Source organism: Rhinopithecus roxellana, chromosome 13, assembly GCF_007565055.1.
Source record: "Rhinopithecus roxellana isolate Shanxi Qingling chromosome 13, ASM756505v1, whole genome shotgun sequence".
In the NCBI taxonomy this organism is placed as follows: Eukaryota; Metazoa; Chordata; class Mammalia; order Primates; family Cercopithecidae; genus Rhinopithecus; species Rhinopithecus roxellana.
Window position 1 is genome coordinate 28319868 of NC_044561.1, and position 18075 is coordinate 28337942.

At 56.3% G+C, this 18075-nt stretch overlaps 1 protein-coding gene across 1 annotated transcript in view; it reads left to right on the forward strand.

Annotated features, from left to right (window-relative positions):
- The first annotated feature begins 7295 nt into the window (after positions 1-7295).
- CELSR1 (cadherin EGF LAG seven-pass G-type receptor 1) overlaps positions 7296-18075 on the forward strand; it is a 186531-nt gene continuing 175751 nt past the window's right edge. The window contains 1 exon segment of the mRNA XM_030914895.1: positions 7296-11163. Within this exon segment, the coding sequence (XP_030770755.1) occupies positions 7617-11163 (3547 nt within the window). The 5' untranslated portion in view covers positions 7296-7616.

Consider the following 18075-nt stretch of genomic DNA (forward strand, 5'->3'; position numbering starts at 1 on the left):
GGTGATTCAATGTTTTGGAATTAGAGAGTGGTGATGACTGCACAACTCTGTGAATATACTAAAAGCATTGCATTGTACACTTTAAAGTGGGTAATTTTTAAGGCATGTGAAATGTGTCTCATTTTTTTTTTCTTTTTTTTTTTTTTTGAGGCGGAGTCTCGCACTGTCGCCCAGGCTGGAGTGCAGTGGCCGGATCTCGGCTCACTGCAAGCTCCGCTTCCCGGGTTCACGCCATTCTCCTGCCTCAGCCTCCCGAGTAGCTGGGACTAGAGGCGCCCGCCACCTCGCCCGGCTAGTTTTTTGTATTTTTTAGTAGAGACGGGGTTTCACTGTGTTAGCCAGGATGGTCTCGATCTCCTGACCTCGTGATCCGCCCGTCTCGGCCTCCCAAAGTGCTGGGATTACAGGCTTGAGCCACCGCGCCCGGCCTTTTTTTTTTCTTTTTAAATTTATTTTTTGGGCCAGGTGCAGTGGCTCATGCCTGTCATCCCAGCACTTTGGGAGGTCAAGGCGGGAGGATCACGAGGTCAAGAGATTGAGACCATCCTGGCCAACAGGGTGAAACTCCGTCTCCACTAAAAATACAAAAATGAGCTGGGCATGGTGGTGCACGCTTGTAGTCCCAGTCACTCAGGAGGCTGAGGCAGGAGAATCGCTTGAACCTGGGAGGTGGAGGTTGCAGTGAGCTGAGATTGCGCCATTGCACTCCAGTCTGGGGACAGGGTGGACTACGTCTCAAAAAAAAAAAAAAATTTTTTTTTTAGAGACGAGGTTTCATTATGTTACCCAGGCTGGTCCTGAACTCCTGGGCTCAAGTGATCCACCTACCTTGGCCTCCCAAAGTGTTGGGATTGCAGGCATGTGCCACCGTACCTGGCCCTTGCATCTTATTTTTATTTTTATTTGTTTTGAGACGGAGTCTCGCTCTGTGGCCCAGGCTGGAGTGCAGTGGCCGAATCTCAGCTCACTGCAAGCTCCACCTCCCGGGTTCACACCATTCTCCTGCCTCAGCCTTCTGAATAGCTGGGGCTACAGGCACCCGCCACCACGCCCGGCTAATGTTTTTGTATTTTTTAGTAGAGACAGCATTTCACCATGTTAGCCAGGATGGTCTTGATCTCCTGACCTCTTGATCCACCCGTCTCGGCCTCCCAACGTACTGGGATTATAGGCGTGAGCCACTGTGCCCGGCCTCATCTCATTTTTAAAAGAAGACCAAGAATGGTAGCACGTGCCTATAATCCCAGCTACAAGGCAGGCTAAGGCAGGAGAATCGCTTGAACCCGGGAAGCAGTAGTTGCAGGGAAATGTAATAGTTTAACTTGAGAACTTAAAGGTAGGTCACTCAGACTTCTTTTAGAGATGGAGATGGCACACGAAAATGCAGGTTTTGCTGATCGCAGTGGCTCATGCCTGTAATCCTAGTGCTTTGGGAGGCTGAGGCAGGTGGATCACCTGAGGTCAGGAGTTTGAGACTGGCCTGACCAATATGGAGACACACTGTCTCTACTAAAAATACAAAAAATTAGCTGGGCGGGATGGAGCATGCCTGTAATCTCAACTACTCAGGAGGCTGAGGCAGGAGAATCGCTTGAACTCGGGAGTTGGAGGTTGTGGTGAGCCAAGATCATACCATTGCACTCCAGCCTGGGTGACAAGAGTGAAACTCTGTCTCAAAAATAAATAAATAAGGCCCGGCATAGAGGCTTACGCCTGTAATCCCAGCACTCTAGGAAGGCAGAGGAGGGAAGATAGCTTGAGGTTGGGAGTTTGAGACCAGTCTGGGCAATGTAGCAAGACCCTGTCACTACAAACATTAAAAAGAAAAAGTTAGCCAAGCATAGTGGTATGTGCCTATAGTCCCAGCTACTCAGGAGGCTGAGGCAGGAGGATCACTTGGGCCCAGGGGTTTGAGGCTGCAGTGAGCTATGGTCACGCCACTGCCCTCCAGCCTGGGTGACAGAGTGAGCCCCAGTTTCAGGGAAATAAAAAGGGAGGGAGGTATGTAAAGAAGAACAGTAATCAAGTGAGACAACATTCCCCCGTGTCGGCTCCATGATAACGTTTATGTGCATCAGGTGTGGGGCCAGGAAACAAGCTGGACCACGACCATGATAGTAATAGTGTTAGGAGCAAGGATATCCAGCAGCGTGAACTCAGCAGGTGTGAACCCTCTTCCGGGAGCACTTGCATCCCCCTTCCCTGAGCCTGGAGTTAGCAGCCCTCCCAGTCACTGCCCCCAAATGCAGCTCCCGTGCCCTCCTGGGGCTTGTGTGCTCATCTGGGCCCTTCATTCTCGTTCCCTGGGACTAGATGGAGGTGCCGTGTGCGGGGGGAGCCCCACCTCCGTGCTGTGCATTCCTCCGTTTGCTGTGTGTCTTGCAGAGCTGGGCATCTTCACCCTGTAGAGAGTGAGGGGCTCGGGAGTCCCAGGAGCAGCGGACAGTATGACCAGTAGCCTATGTGGCCGGCCACTGCTCGGGGCCAGCAGCATCCTACGTGTGGGTGTGCGCACAGGGTTCACTCTCAGCATGGTAGCCACGGAGCCTGGGGCTCAGGCTGGTCTCTGCTCTGCTCAGGGACAGTGTGGTGGGCACCTGCACAGGGAGCCAGGCAGGCGCAGTGGGGTAGAGCCTGTGCTTGGCCACTAGGGGCCAGTGCAGCCCTGAGATGGGCCCAGCGGGCACAGGCAAGGTGGGTGAGCATGGGGCAAGGGCATGGCCACGGGACCCTGTTGTTCCTCCCCACCTAGGCTGCCCAGGGAGATGCAAGAGCAGCTCTGGACACAAGACCTGAGCCCATCGCCCTGAGCCCACAGCATTTCCAGGCAGGCTAGAGATTCGTCTCGGGCTTTCGTGCATGCCAGCTAACCTTCCTGGAGCTTTCCAGAACCTTCTCGGAGCTAAAGCCTCCCTGGAGCAGGTTGTTCAGGTGCTGGCATCTCAGGGAGCACCTGAGGGCACCGAGCTCCCAGGAGGAGCCTTCACAAGGGGGCCTGGGTAGCTGAACGCGACAGCCCACGGGCAAGAAATCCCAGCATTTGTATTAGACAAGTTCTGGCAACTTCCAAGCAGGAAAACATTTTTTCTTTGTAGTCATAACGTTATCCTGGCCTTCCAGGGAAGTGCTAGTACATAAGACGTGCTTGATTAGGGTCTAAATTCCCTGTAGCCCCTTGTCTCTATTAACTCTATGTCGAGGCTTCATTTTTGTTCTGTTTTAACTTTCACAATTTTCCATATATCAAACCCCACCAACTGTAAGGCACTCGGGGGGAGGCAGGGGGTGCAATGGGCCTGTTCCCAAGAAGCTTCCCCCTGAATTCCAAAAATAGGGCAAAATGGACCTTGGTCTGGACTCACTCGGTTTTTGCCTGTGGGTGATTTCTTGTGGCTCCTTGCTGTTTAACGACTGGCCCAGGAATTATTGTGTAAGGAGCAGATTCCAGAAGTCATGTAGCTTCTGGTTCCAGCCCCTGGCAAAAAGCATTTTGAAGAGCTTTCTACACTATGTACAACACTAGAAATCCATCGTGTCTGCCTTCTTTTTTTTTTTTTTTTCTAAATTATATTTTTGTTTTAAAAAATGCTCACTTCCCGTGAAACACCTCTGGGCAAGTGCAAAATACAAACATCAATTACAATCCACTGAGCCCAAGAAAGGCCGCAAGTAGCAATTCCAGGCACAGAAAACTGGTCAGTGGCTCTCAGGGTGACAGGTGCAAGAATGACCCAGTTCGCTGTTACTCAACTCCAAGCCCCCTCCCCACCCTGACAGTCATGAGTGGGCCACTGACCCCCAGAGATGGTGGGCACATGGGGGTCAGGGAGGAGAGACCCTGCTCCAAGCCAACCCCAAAGGGGAATGACATGAGCCGGGCAGCAACCTGTGGGAGCCACAGACTCAGGCAGTGGACAAGCCCACCACATAGGTAGCTGCCCTTTACAAAGCCCCACGTATATCCCTTCCGCTCTCCAGGAACCAGTTCCACTTTCTGCAAACACTGGGTGGACTGGATCAGTGCGCGAGTACGGACCCCTTGGGAAATCAGCTGAAAGCTGCCGCCCCTGCCTCTGCTCCAACACAGAGGTGTGACCACATTCAATTCACATAATGAAGACAGAGAGGAGGCAGCCTTGAACTCATGCTAGGAAACAGCAACTGTGATAGCAGTAAATGCTATTCCTGGCAGATCCACGCCTGAGCCAGGCCCTATGCCAACTGCTCCGTGCAGATTATCTTGTTAATCCTTCAGCAACGCTAGCAGTCTAGGACTATTGTGTCCAGTTAGAACGAGGAGTTAGGCCCTGGCGAAGGTCACACAACTAGTTAGTGGCAGAATTAAAGCTCAACCCCTTGAAGGTGCCAGTCATTCTAAACTTGTGATTTCTGATGTGGCCGGACCACTAGGCCATCTCAGCACAAGCTGCAGCCTCTGTCTTTTTAGTCTCTCTCCCCTCCCCACTTATTTAAAATTGTGGATTCTAGGCCGGGTGTGGTGGCTCATGCCTGTAATCCCAGCACTTTGGGAGGCTGAAGTGGGCAGATCACCTGAGGTCAGGAGTTCCAGACCAGCCTGGCCAACATGGTGAAACCCTGTCTCTACTAAAAATACACAAATTAGCCAGGACTGGTGGTGTGTGCCTATAATCCCAGCTACTCCACAGGCTGAGGCAGGAGAACTGCTTAAACCCAGGACCGGATGTTGCAGTAAGCCGAGATCATGCCACTGTCCTCCAAGCCTGGGTGAGAGAGCAAAACTCCATCTAAAAAATAAATAAAATAAAATAAAATAAAAACTGTGGACTCTAAATAGGGTGCGGTGGCTCATACCTAGCACTTTGAGAGGCTGAAGTGGGAGGATCTCTTGAGCCCAGAAGTTTGAGACCAACCTGGGCAACATAGCAAAACCCCATCTATATTTAAAAGTAAATAAAAATAAAACTGCGTACTCTAGATGCAGGCGTAGGGGAAAGTACACAAATCGTGTGTGGAGTTCAATGTATGATCATGAAGCCCACAATCCGGTAACCCTCAGGTCCAGAGGGGACGCCCCCGCCCCCCAGAGCCCTCCTGAATGTGCGCATAGTCACCTCATTGCTTTTCTTCATCTTTCCTATTTGTGCACACCCCTAAACCTTATGGTGGAGTTAGGCTTGCTGTCGGTCTAAGTGTGAATGGAATGATCTTTTGTCTTTGCTGGACGTCCTGTTAGTGAGATTCATCCATCCTCCCCTGTCCCTAGGACCTGGAAATGGTGCTGGGCAGTCCCTGTGGTTACCTCGCAGCCTGCAGGTGTCTTATTCCAGAAAAACAGGCCCACACCTGAACCCACTGGCTGCAGCTGAGTTTTGTTTATCTAAACCCAACCCACTCTGCTTAAAGCCTTATTGCAAAATATGCGCTCCTGGGGTTCTCTGGCTTTCCTGCTGCCTGGGTCCCCTTCAGGTCCGCCCAGCAGCCTTTTACTGGGAGGCTCCAGGCTCAGGGACCCGCCCTGCCTTCCTGTCCCAGAACTGTCCTTTCATCCTTCCCCGGACAATTCCAGTGGAAGGGTATATGGGGGGTGGGGAGGTCCTGGACCAGTCACATTAAGGGATGAACTTTTCTCCTTCCTCCTCTCCCTCCACACACACATTTCCCAACAGGACTCTCCAGTGGAAACCCCGAATTAAAAGGTTCCAAAGCAACTCCACCTTTTAGATCAATATAACCTCTTCAAAGCTTTGCTACTGGGAAGAAAATGCTCACGTTGGGCTTCAGCCCAAAGACATTGTTTCAGCAGCTTTGAGCGAAGTTGGCTGAGTGTGCGTGTGACACACACACAGACACATCGCTCCGGGGGAGAAACTCCTCCGGATCTCCACAGCCGCCCACGGTCCTCGTCGAGACTGGACTCATCTGAGCTCAGCTCAGAGATTTGGCTGCAGGATCCGACCCTCCCTTGCCAAAAAGACCCGATCTAGGGGTGACTGCGCATTACTTCCACCCCCACCGCTCCGACCGGCCCCAGGAGAAGCCCTTCTAGGAGAGGCGCCCCCCACCTACCATCCCCGACCACTAAGGGCTGCAATGGATTCCCGCGCCCCGAGTGCCACGGAGGGAGAGTGCGCGCCCTTCCCAGGCTCTGGTTGCACAGTCCCAAAGCCCCGCCCATGCGAGGGTCGCGAAGTCCTAAGCCTACACCCCCTCTATGGCTCTGCACCATCCGCAGGCAGGTGTACCCATTACGCAGACCTAAAGCTGCCCCCGGGCCCCCGTGGTTCCCCGCAGGAGGCAGGGGTGTGTGTGGCTTTTCTGAAAGCTCTAAGGTCTCTGCCCCCCGCCCCCCGCTGTCCTCTGTAGGAGGCTGAGCAGGGGCTGTGGCACAGCTCTAAATCCCTGCGGGTGCTTGCTAGCCCCAGGCGGTTTCCAGGGCCCCTGGTTCCCGCTCCCCCGCAACACGCTTCGGGAGGAGCCGGACGCTCTGGGACTCCGCTACGCGTCCGCGAACGCTCGGGCCGGGCCGCAAGCGGGAGATGAGCGCGCCTCCGTCGTCCTCTCCAAATCCCTTATGTCAACCGGGGTTTTCTTCTTTCATTTAAAAGTTGCGCTTTAAACCAAGTGGGACGCAGATCCGGTAGCTGCCTATTGGGTTTCAAAGTCCAGGGAGTTTTAGTTGGGGTGAAGCATTTTAGCCTCCGTGCGTCTTGGTGTAAAATGGGTAACCCCCTCGACAGCCTCCGCAGTCCTTAATGGGGGGGCTCCCTGGCCCCCTCGGCCCCAGTCCTCCGCCCCCGGGTCCTACCCGCGCAGCACTCTTCGCGGCGGCCTCAGTGGATCTTTCTGCCGGGGTGAGGAGCCATGCTCTGAGCCTCGGCCCCGGGCCTGAGGTGCAGAGCCACCGCCCCATGGGTAGCGGCCACAGGGAACCTCAGCCCCACCTTTCCCGGCCCTGTTCCCTCAGCCCCGCCCCCCCGGGAGGTTGGGTGGGGAGGCCTCCGGGGACTAGGCCCCCAGCCCCCGTCCTGGCCGCGCCCTCGCGTCTCCATAGCGATCCTCTCGGCGCTCACCTCCGAGCCGGCTCCCCCGCGGGCCGAACAATACGCGGCTGGGCCGGGGGCGGGGCGGGGCCGGGCCGGGGGCGGGGAGAGTGCGGGCGGAGGGGGCGCGGGCCAAGCGCACCGCCCAGGCAGCAGCCGGCCGCCGGGGTCTGCGCGGCGCGGAGCTGCCCAGCCCGCTCCGGGAACTCGGCCCCCGCCCCGCGCCGGGCCCGCCCCGCTTCCCACGCCCGTCCGGCCGAGCCCGCGCCGGAGCCACCTGGAGCTGCCTGGAGCCGCCGCCGCCGCCGCCGCAGGTTGATGCGCGGCGCCCTCCCGGGACGCGCGGAGGAGCCATCTTGAAACCAACTTCGCAAACTTTCGCAAAGTGCTCTCGAAGTGGAAGCTGCGGGGGAGGCCAGGCGCGCGGTCCCCACAGTCCCTGCCAGGGCCCCCGGGGAGGCGGGACGCGGACCGCCCCGAGGGCCGGGCGCCAGGCGCCCGCAAGCCGCTCCCCGGCCGCGCCGGGTGGATGCGGAGGCGCGCCGGGTGCATGGATTGTGTTTGGGCGCCCGGCTCGGGCTCGGGCTCCGGGCCATGGCGCCGCCGCCGCCCGTGCTGCCCATGCTGCTGCTCCTGGCCGCCGCCGCCGCCCTGCCGGCGCTGGGGCTGCGAGCGGCCGCCTGGGAGCCGCGCGTACCCGGAGGGGCCCGCGCCTTCGCCCTCGGGCCAGGCTGTACCTACGCGGTGGGAGCCGCGCGCACGTCCGGGGCGCCGCGGGAGCTGCTGGACGTGGGCCGCGATGGGCGGCTGGCAGGACGGCGGCGCGTCTCGGGCGCCGGGCCCCGGGGCTGCGTGCGCCTGGCTGGGCGCCCGCTGCCGCTGCAAGTCCGCTTGGCGGCCCGCGGTGTCCCGACGGCGCTGAGCCGCCGCCTGCGGGCGCGCGCGCACCATCCCGACTGCGGAGCCCGTGCCCGGCTCTGCGGGGCGTTCTGCGTCCCGGTCCACGGCGACGGCGCGGCCGCGCAGCATTCGGCGCTCGCAGGTCCGACCACCTTACCCGCCTGCAGCTGCCCGCCGCGCCCCGGGCCCCGCTGTCCCGGCCGCCCCATCTGCCTGCCGCCGGGCAGTTCGGTCCGCTTGCGTCTGCTGTGCGCCCTTTGGCGCGCGGCTGGCTCTGTACGGGTGGGACTGGCGCTGGAGGCAGCCACCGCGGGGACGCCCTCTGCGTCGCCATCCCCATCGCCGCCGCTGCCGCCGAACTTGCCCCAAGTTCGGGCGGGGCCGGCGCGACGGGCCCGGCGGGGCACGAGTGGCAGAGGGAGCCTGAAGTTCCCGATGCCCAACTACCAGGTGGCGTTGTTTGAGAACGAGCCGGCGGGCACCCTCATCCTCCAGCTGCACGCGCACTACACCATCGAGGGCGAGGAGGAGCGAGTGAGCTATTACATGGAGGGGCTGTTCGACGAGCGCTCCCGGGACTACTTCCGCATCGACTCCGCCACGGGTGCGGTGAGCACGGACAGCGTGCTGGACCGCGAGACCAAGGAGACGCACGTCCTCAGGGTGAAGGCCGTCGACTACAGCACGCCGCCGCGCTCGGCCACCACCTACATCACTGTCTTGGTCAAAGACACCAACGACCACAGCCCGGTCTTCGAGCAGTCGGAGTACCGCGAGCGCGTGCGGGAGAACCTGGAGGTGGGCTACGAGGTGCTGACCATCCGCGCCAGCGACCGCGACTCACCTGTCAACGCCAACGTGCGCTACCGTGTGCTGGGGGGCGCGTGGGACGTCTTCCAGCTCAACGAGAGCTCCGGCGTGGTGAGCACGAGGGCGGTGCTGGACCGGGAGGAGGCGGCCGAGTACCAGCTGCTGGTGGAGGCCAACGACCAGGGGCGCAACCCAGGCCCGCTCAGCGCCACGGCCACCGTGTACATCGAGGTGGAGGACGAGAACGACAACTACCCCCAGTTCAGTGAGCAGAACTACGTGGTCCAGGTGCCCGAGGACGTAGGGCTCAACACCGCTGTGCTGCGAGTGCAGGCCACGGACCGGGACCAGGGCCAGAACGCGGCCATTCACTACAGCATCCTCAGCGGGAACGTGGCCGGCCAGTTCTACCTGCACTCACTGAGCGGGATCCTGGATGTGATCAACCCCCTGGATTTTGAGGATGTCCAGAAGTACTCGCTGAGCATCAAGGCCCAGGATGGGGGCCGGCCCCCGCTCATCAATTCTTCCGGGGTGGTGTCTGTGCAGGTGCTGGATGTCAACGACAACGAGCCTATCTTTGTGAGCAGCCCATTCCAGGCCACGGTGCTGGAGAATGTGCCCCTGGGCTACCCCGTGGTGCACATTCAGGCGGTGGACGCGGACTCAGGGGAGAATGCCCGGCTGCACTATCGCCTGGTGGACACAGCCTCCGCCTTTCTGGGGGGCGGCAGTGCTGGGCCTAAGAACCCTGCCCCCACCCCTGACTTCCCCTTTCAGATCCACAACAGCTCCGGTTGGATCACAGTGTGTGCCGAGCTGGACCGCGAGGAGGTGGAGCACTACAGCTTCGGGGTGGAGGCGGTGGACCACGGCTCGCCCCCCATGAGCTCCTCCACCAGCGTGTCCATCACGGTGCTGGATGTGAATGACAACGACCCGGTGTTCACGCAGCCCACCTACGAGCTTCGTCTGAATGAGGATGCGGCTGTGGGGAGCAGCGTGCTGACCCTGCAGGCCCGCGACCGTGACGCTAACAGTGTGATTACCTACCAGCTCACGGGGGGCAACACCCGGAACCGCTTTGCACTCAGCAGCCAGAGAGGGGGAGGCCTCATCACACTCGCACTACCTCTGGACTACAAGCAGGAGCAGCAGTACGTGCTGGCAGTGACGGCCTCCGACGGCACACGGTCACACACTGCACATGTCCTAATCAATGTCACCGACGCCAACACCCACCGGCCCGTCTTTCAGAGCTCCCATTACACAGTGAGTGTCAGTGAGGACAGGCCTGTGGGCACCTCCATTGCTACCCTCAGTGCCAACGATGAGGACACAGGAGAGAATGCCCGCATCACCTATGTGATTCAGGACCCTGTTCCGCAGTTCCGCATCGACCCCGACAGTGGCACCATGTACACTATGATGGAGTTGGACTATGAGAACCAGGTCGCCTACACACTGACCATTATGGCCCAGGACAACGGCATCCCGCAGAAGTCAGACACCACCACCCTGGAGATCCTCATCCTCGATGCCAATGACAATGCGCCCCAGTTCCTGTGGGATTTCTACCAGGGTTCCATCTTTGAGGATGCTCCACCCTCAACCAGCATCCTCCAGGTCTCTGCCACGGACCGGGACTCAGGTCCCAATGGACGTCTGCTGTACACCTTCCAGGGTGGGGATGACGGCGATGGGGACTTCTACATCGAGCCCACGTCTGGTGTGATCCGCACCCAGCGCCGGCTGGACCGGGAGAATGTGGCGGTGTACAACCTTTGGGCTCTGGCTGTGGATCGGGGCAGTCCCACTCCCCTTAGCGCCTCGGTGGAAATCCAGGTGACCATCTTGGACATTAATGACAATGCCCCCATGTTTGAGAAGGACGAGCTGGAGCTGTTTGTTGAGGAGAACAACCCAGTGGGGTCGGTGGTGGCAAAGATCCGTGCTAACGACCCCGATGAAGGCCCCAATGCCCAGATCATGTATCAGATCGTGGAAGGGGACATGCGGCATTTCTTCCAGCTGGACCTGCTCAATGGGGACCTGCGTGCCATGGTGGAGCTGGACTTTGAGGTCCGGCGGGAGTATGTGCTGGTGGTGCAGGCCACATCGGCTCCGCTGGTGAGCCGAGCCACGGTCCACATCCTTCTCGTGGACCAGAATGACAACCCGCCCGTGCTGCCCGACTTCCAGATCCTCTTCAACAACTATGTCACCAACAAGTCCAACAACTTCCCCACCGGGGTGATCGGCCGCATCCCGGCCCATGACCCCGACGTGTCAGACAGCCTCAACTACACCTTCCTGCAGGGCAATGAGCTGCGCCTGTTGCTGTTGGACCCCGCCACGGGTGAGCTGCAGCTCAGCCGCGACCTGGACAACAACCGGCCGCTGGAGGCGCTCATGGAGGTGTCTGTGTCTGGTGAGTGGCCGTCGGGGTGGGAGGAGCGGCTCCGGATGGGCCTCCTGGAGAGCCTCAGGAACCCGCCAAGGGCCCCGCCTGGCATGCCGGGGCGCATTTGGGCCGGGCCCGGGCAGCTCTGCAAGGATTTGTTGCCGCTGGTTGGATGCTGGGGGTGAGCACCCCACCTAGGCCCAGCGAGGGGGAGAGGCACCACGCCGCTTCCGTCAGCATGCTGGGAGCAGGCCTGCAGTTCTCCAAGTTCAAGACCGGGGCTCAGCACCTTTCTCAGCAGGCTAGTGACTCCTGAGTACAGCTATTAAAATGTGGCCTCCAGGTGATCTGGGTCACAGGGTTTGCTTGAGGGTGCTCTTTCATCAGCCAGCCACAGGGGTCTCTGGGAAGATCAGAGGTCACTGCCCCTTCCATGTGCCAATTAAATCCAGGGTGGGACCGTTGGAAATTGTCAGATGGGTCCCTGAGTCACCCTATAATGCAGCCGGTGTTCCCTTGGTCTGGTTTTTCTGTCTCCTGCAGATAATAACAGTCGGCCTTACGTGTGTAGGGCTTTGTGCAAGCTCTTTGAAAAGCATAGCCTCATTTGATCTTGGCTTCTGCCCCTGAACGCGGGCTTGTAATTTGGGTGCTCTTGAAGAGGCCTGCCCAGTTAGTGGTGGAGCCAGTGTGGGAACCTTGCTCGCCTGCTCTGGGGCTGGAGGTGAACAGAAGGGAGGGGAAGCCTGGGCTCAGCTGTCGGAAGTTTGGCTGGTCCTCCACGCCTCTGACCCTGTGTGCCAGGGCTGGCCTGCGGGACTGGGGAGGTGTTGGAATTGGGAGACACAGAAGAGACAGAAGAACTTCGCGGGGGTTGGGGGAACAATAAAGGTCCCCTAGTGGCTCTTTGAGGTTTGCCTGACATCCAAGGATGCTGGTGCAGGCAGATGACCTTATTTGTAAACCCAAACTACTGCCAAGAAGACCTCAGATTGGCGGGCTGTTTGAGTCAGTGTTTCAGAGGAATTGTTTAAACAGTGAGTTATTAGGATACAACATTGCCACAGGAGCCCTGGAAGAATTAAAATGTTAACTTTGTGATTTGTTTCGTTTCTGAAGTTGGCTGTCATTCTGTAATATAGGAAGGGTTGGATAGCTAACAGCTTCCAGTTACAGTTGTTTGCTTATAAGATGTGAAACTTACAGATTCAGTTTTGATACGATACAAACTTTCAGCACAATTTTGGCAGTACAATCTATTTGTTGGTGGATATTTTAGGTTTTGTGAGACTGTGAAAATGTGTGGAGAATGTGGAATAGGCCCTTAAGGGCGAATTAACCGGGGCTATGGATATTCTTAGGAAGTTCTTCTTCTGTACCACTTTATCTGATAGATAAAGCGGGATGGGAAATTTGGCCTGTTTAAAAACGACTTGGCCCGATAATAGGGTTTAGATTTAACAAGGGACGAGATAGTGGGAACAGATCCATGCTGGGGGCAGGGATGTTTTATATGTCTGTGGTATCAGTAATGTGGGTACCCCCACTGTTAGCCAGACAGCAGGGTTTAGGATGGATTCCCTTCCAGGGAGGTTGGTTCCTGAGGGCTGTCTCACCTGGGGCGCACAGCTTGGACCACAGCTGAAGATGGGTTGGGGGCTCCATGCTATGTAGTCACTGTCTCAACCATCCAGTTATTGGCTCTGCTCTTTTGCAGACACGCTCATACTCTCGTGTAAATCACACACTGGGTCCTCATGCATCCACACCACGCCTCCCCCACCCACCCAACCGCCCCAACACACACCCAGATATGACAGTGGTTACCTTTGACTGGGTTCCAGCAAGTGGTTTTCTTTACTCTTTTATTTGCACTGTCATGTGTTTCCCTGGTAATTGGGAGCCGACTGGTGTCATGCTGCTGCTCATTTTACAGATGCAGACACTGAGGCCCAGGGGTGTTGAGAGACCTTCTCAGGGCTGCACAGCCAGTGGGCAGGGGCACTTGGTGTTAAACCACGATCTACAGAAAAAGCCCGCCCTTCACATTCCCCTCTCTTTCTTCGGAGAACATTTTTGACGAATTAGTTGCTGAACTGAATTACTCCAGGGTCAAATGGGTACTCTGCTTTAAAGTAGGCATACAACCGGGTGCCGTGGCTCACGCCTGTAATCCCAGCACTGTGGGAGGCCGAGGTGGGCGGATCACCTGAGGTCGGGAGTTCGAGACCAGCCTGGCCAACATGGTGAAACTCTGTCTCTACCAAAAATAGATAAATTAGACAGGTGTGGTGGTGAGCACCTGCAGTTCCAGCTGCTTGGGAGGCTGAGGCAGGAAAATCGCTTGGATCTGGGAGGCGGAGTTTGCAGTGAGCCGAGCTCCCACTGCTGCACTGTAGCCTGGGCGACAGAGTGAGATTGTCTCAAAATAAATAAACACATAAAAGGACGTGCGGAAATCTCAGACCGTTTGACTAGGATTTAATGCTCCAAATAAGCAAATCACTATTGACTAGAAGATCTATGGTTCCAGACGGCAAAGCACTGGGTAGAAAACAGACCAGACAGAAAGATCAGCCCTTGAATTAAGCGGAGGTTTTATTAAGGAACAATACAGGGAAGCGGTGGTTTCAAACTCATCCACTGTTTTCAGGTGAGTGTTGTTGGTTCCTTAGGATTTACAGCCATGCCCTAAAGCCTTTGATGCAGTATGACTGGCCTGGAAATGCTGTATGGAACAGGCCAGCCATCAACTGGGTTTAGTGGGAGCCATTCCAGGAAGGGCTGCCAGCTTTCCGCAGAGGAGCCCAGGAGGGATGGGCGCACTGAGGGCAGGGCCTGGGAAGGCACGCATGGTGGAGGCAGTTCATTTAGTCTGGCGTGGGGTTGAACACAATCACTGTGACTGTGACTAGATAGTCGTTGATGGTTTTATATAGCCCACCAAGAACGGAACATTTTTTGAAAATTTTTTGACGTCAGAATATAGTGAAATTCAAATAGCTGCCAGTTTTGAATGACAGCCAGCGATACAAGATGTTCATTTTTTGCGATGGTTTTTGAATGAGATTTTAAATTCTGTGATAGGGACTTTTTATTATGAGCTTGTATAAAAGCTGTGTTTGCATTTTTCAGAGCAATGTGGCTGATGAGCCAATGGACAACTCAAGCCTTGAGTATGCTTTGTGTTCTTTCTGGACAGTGGTCTTTCAGAAATATTGACATTCTTAATTTTATTTTTATTTTTATTTTTAATTAAAAAAACAATTTATATATAATGAATTATATACATTATAATGAATTATGTGTAAGTTATATACACAAACTTATGTGTGTGTATGTGTATATATGGGTGTGTGTGTATGAGACAGGGTCTTGCCCTGTTGCCCCAGCTGGAGTGCAGTGGGGCATGATCACGACTCATGTCAGCCTTGATCTCAGCTCATTCCACCACCACACCTGGCTGATTTTTTTTTTAAATTTGTAGTAGAGACAAGGGCTCACTATGTTATTCAGTCTGGTCTCCAGCTCTTGAGCTCAAGTGATCCATCTGCCTTGGCCTCCCAGAGTGCTGAAATTATAGGCATGAGCCACTGTGCCTGGCCAGGTGTATATATTTATGAGGTACGTGAGATATTTTGGCACCGGTATGCAATGTATAATGATCACATCATGGAGAATGGGGTCTCCACCCCCTCAAGCATTTATCCTTTGTATTATGAACAGTCCAGTTATACTCTTTTAGTTATTTTTGAATGTACAGTTAAATTATTATTGACTATAGTCTTGCTGTTGGGCTAAATACTAGGTCTTATTCTTTTTTTTTGAGACGGAGTCTTACTCTGTCTTCCAGCCAGGAGTGCAGTGGCATGATCTCGGCTCACTGCAACCTCTACCTCCGGGGTTCAAGTGATTCTCCTACCTCAGCCTTCTGAGTAGGTGGGATTACAGGTGCACACCACCACACCCAGCTCATTTTTGTATGTTTAGTAGAGACAACGTTTCACCATGTTGGCCAGGCTGGTCTCCAACTTCTGACCTCAAGTGATCTGCCTGCCTCGGCCTCCTAAAGTGCTGGGATTACAGGCGTGAGCCACCGTGCCCAGCCCAGGATCTCGTTCTTTTTTATAGTGGAATAGTACACCACGGTGTATATGTGCCACATTTCTTTTATCCAGTCATCTGTTGCCGGGCCGTGTTATTTCTAATTCACTTTGAGTGTGTGTCCGTGGGTACAGGGCTGTAGGCCTCTCGTTGCAGAATGAGGTGCTTGGGAGAAAGACGATGTCCCCGCCTCTCCCGCTGTGTGTGTTGTAGATCCATGGATGTGGGAAAGTGGCGTTTGTGGGTGAGAATGATTGGCGGATGAGTCATTCAGGCATGTCAGAAAATACTGAAACTCGGTGAAATAACAGGATTGAGTAACCTTCTTGCCATTGACTTTGGTGGGGAGTGGATGGTATAAAGTCGTCTAGGCTTGATAAGCTTCCCTAAGTGTTTGCCTGGTTAAATACAGGATATCGCAGTGACTCTTAGACGATTGCAAAGAAGGAAGTAGGGGCGGGCTGCTGTTCAGGCATTGTCTGGATGCACAGCATCGTGCTTTTCTGGAACTCACAGGGTAGAGAAGGATTGGACCTTTTATTTTTTGAGACAGAGTTTTGCTCTGTCTCCCAGGCTGGAGTGCAATGGCATGATTTGGCTCACTGCAACCTCCGCCTCCCGGGTTCAAGTGATTCTCCTGCCTCAGCTGCCTCGGCTTCCCAAGTACCTGGGATTACAGGCACCTGCCATCATGCTTGGGTAATTTTTGTATTTTTGTGGAGATGGGGTTTCACCGTGCTGGCCAGGCTGGTCTCCAACTCCTGACCTCAGGCGATCCGCCCGCCTCAGCCTCCCAAAATGCTGGGATTACAGGCGTGAGCCACCGCACCCAGCCTGGGTCGGACCATCTTAAATTGCTTCAGTGGCCAAGCAGGATTCTGCTAGTGTCACACCTTCCCAGGAGAGTTCAGTGCTTTTGGCAATGAGTTAACCGTTTCAGAGCTCTGATAAGTCTGCAGATAGTGGCTTGCTCACACCTTGAGAAACACTGCCTCAGAAATGAGGAGTGTGGATTCATTTATCGAACACCTGCTGTGTGCGAAAGCTTGGAGAGCCATTGCGATCATGACTTCTGCAGCTGGGTGGAGATGGACCATCGGATGAGCGAGGGGGCTGAGCTCAGGGGCAGGGTGGTGACGCCAGGTGCAGGCAAGGATGGGCTGGGACCCTTCTGTACCCCCCAGGCATGTGCAGTGTGTGCCGGGCAGGGAGACCAGGAGTGGGGGGGATCCCCTGGGTCGGGAGAGGGCTGACTGTGGAGGGTTTGGTGGGCCTCCTCGGGAGGATTTGGGCAAGAGCTGGGGCCCGTGTCCCAGCTGCTGGGCGGTGAGAGTGGAGGGGAGGGAAACTGGGAACATCATGCTTGCTCCAGCATGGGGGTGGCTGAGGAGGGATTTGCCAGCTTAGATGGTCAGACATATCCCAGCCGACATGCTGCATGTGCCAGGAACCCTCCCAGGCTCTGCTGGCCCCATCACTTGCAGTTGTCCCGCTGCCACCCTACGGCGTGCAAAGTACTGTTGCCACCTCCATCCCAGAGATGAGCAGACCGAGGACAGGGCTCCCAGGGCACCAGCTTGTGGTGGCAACAGCGGGATTTGAACCTGGACCAAGCAGCTCCTGAGGCATGTTCCGTGTCTGTGCCTTCCAGAAAAAACTGGCTCTGGGAAGATGAGAGTGAAACTGAGAGAGGCACGTTCCCTGAGCCAGAGTCCTTACTGGGAATCGACTCTGGGGAGAAGACATGAGGCCATTTTTGGCCCCGTGTGGCTGGGTGTCTTTGAGACTGTCCTGAAGTTGATTGTGTGTGCCAGTCCGGACTGGGGAGACCAGCTCAGATTATGGACACAGAAGTGAGGGCGCCGGCAGTTAGGAGGGGACCCAGGCCCAGTCTTGAGGAGCTATGGCCTGAGTAGCCTGCTGGGTGGGGAATGGTCTGCTTGGGAGCTGGAGCAGGAATAACCACGTGCAGGGGAGGTCCCACGGGTGAAGGCCCTGGAGGCTGAGGGAGGGTGAGGGTCTCTGAGGGGGTCATCCGTGATGGATGCCATCTGGCGGTTGGAGAGCCTGGGGACAGAGATGTGATGGGTTAGCCAAGGGCAGGTCCTTGGTGGCCTCTGTGAGATCTGAGTGGAGTGGTTTGGGGGTGCCTCTGAGGAGCAGATGACAAGGTCGCTGGCATGAGTGGGGTGGGAACGGGATCCAGCCTCAGAGGGAAGGCGGGGTGTCATGGGGACGGGGCCCGCACAAGGCCGAGCTAAAGGCCCAGCAGAATTGGCAGGTTACGGACAGCATCTAGCTGTCCTGCAACCTAGTGTGGGCACCGGCCCCTCGCAGGGGCATTGGGAGTGGGCAGTGTCAGGTCTTCCTCAGTGTCTCCCAAAGGGCTGCTGTGGCCAAGCTTCATAGATGGGTTTGCCAGGATAGTAACTTCTGCCTCAATCTCTGAGTCATCAGACCTGGAGGGGATGGAACAGCAAGAGGCAGATAGGAAAAGGGGGCCTGGGAGAATGCAAGGGGCCACAGCCCCATGGGACATGGACTCACCAGGGCAGGGCACCCCCTCAGCACCAGCTGCCTGGGGACAAGAGGTCTATGACTGGCCCCATGTACCAACCGGGGTGTTGAGAGACCATTTGTAAAAGTCCAGGTGAAGCAGCAGGCAGGTGAAACTCCGGGCGAGTTCCTGGAGCCCTGGGCAGGAGCCGGCAGGAGGGGTGGTGCTGGCCATGCCTGGAACGGGCCCATGTTGCTGGGCATGCCAGAACTCCATGCCGGCCCCAGTGTCACTGCTGACAGTCCCCTTGGGTTTGGGCTGGTGCCTATGCCTGCACA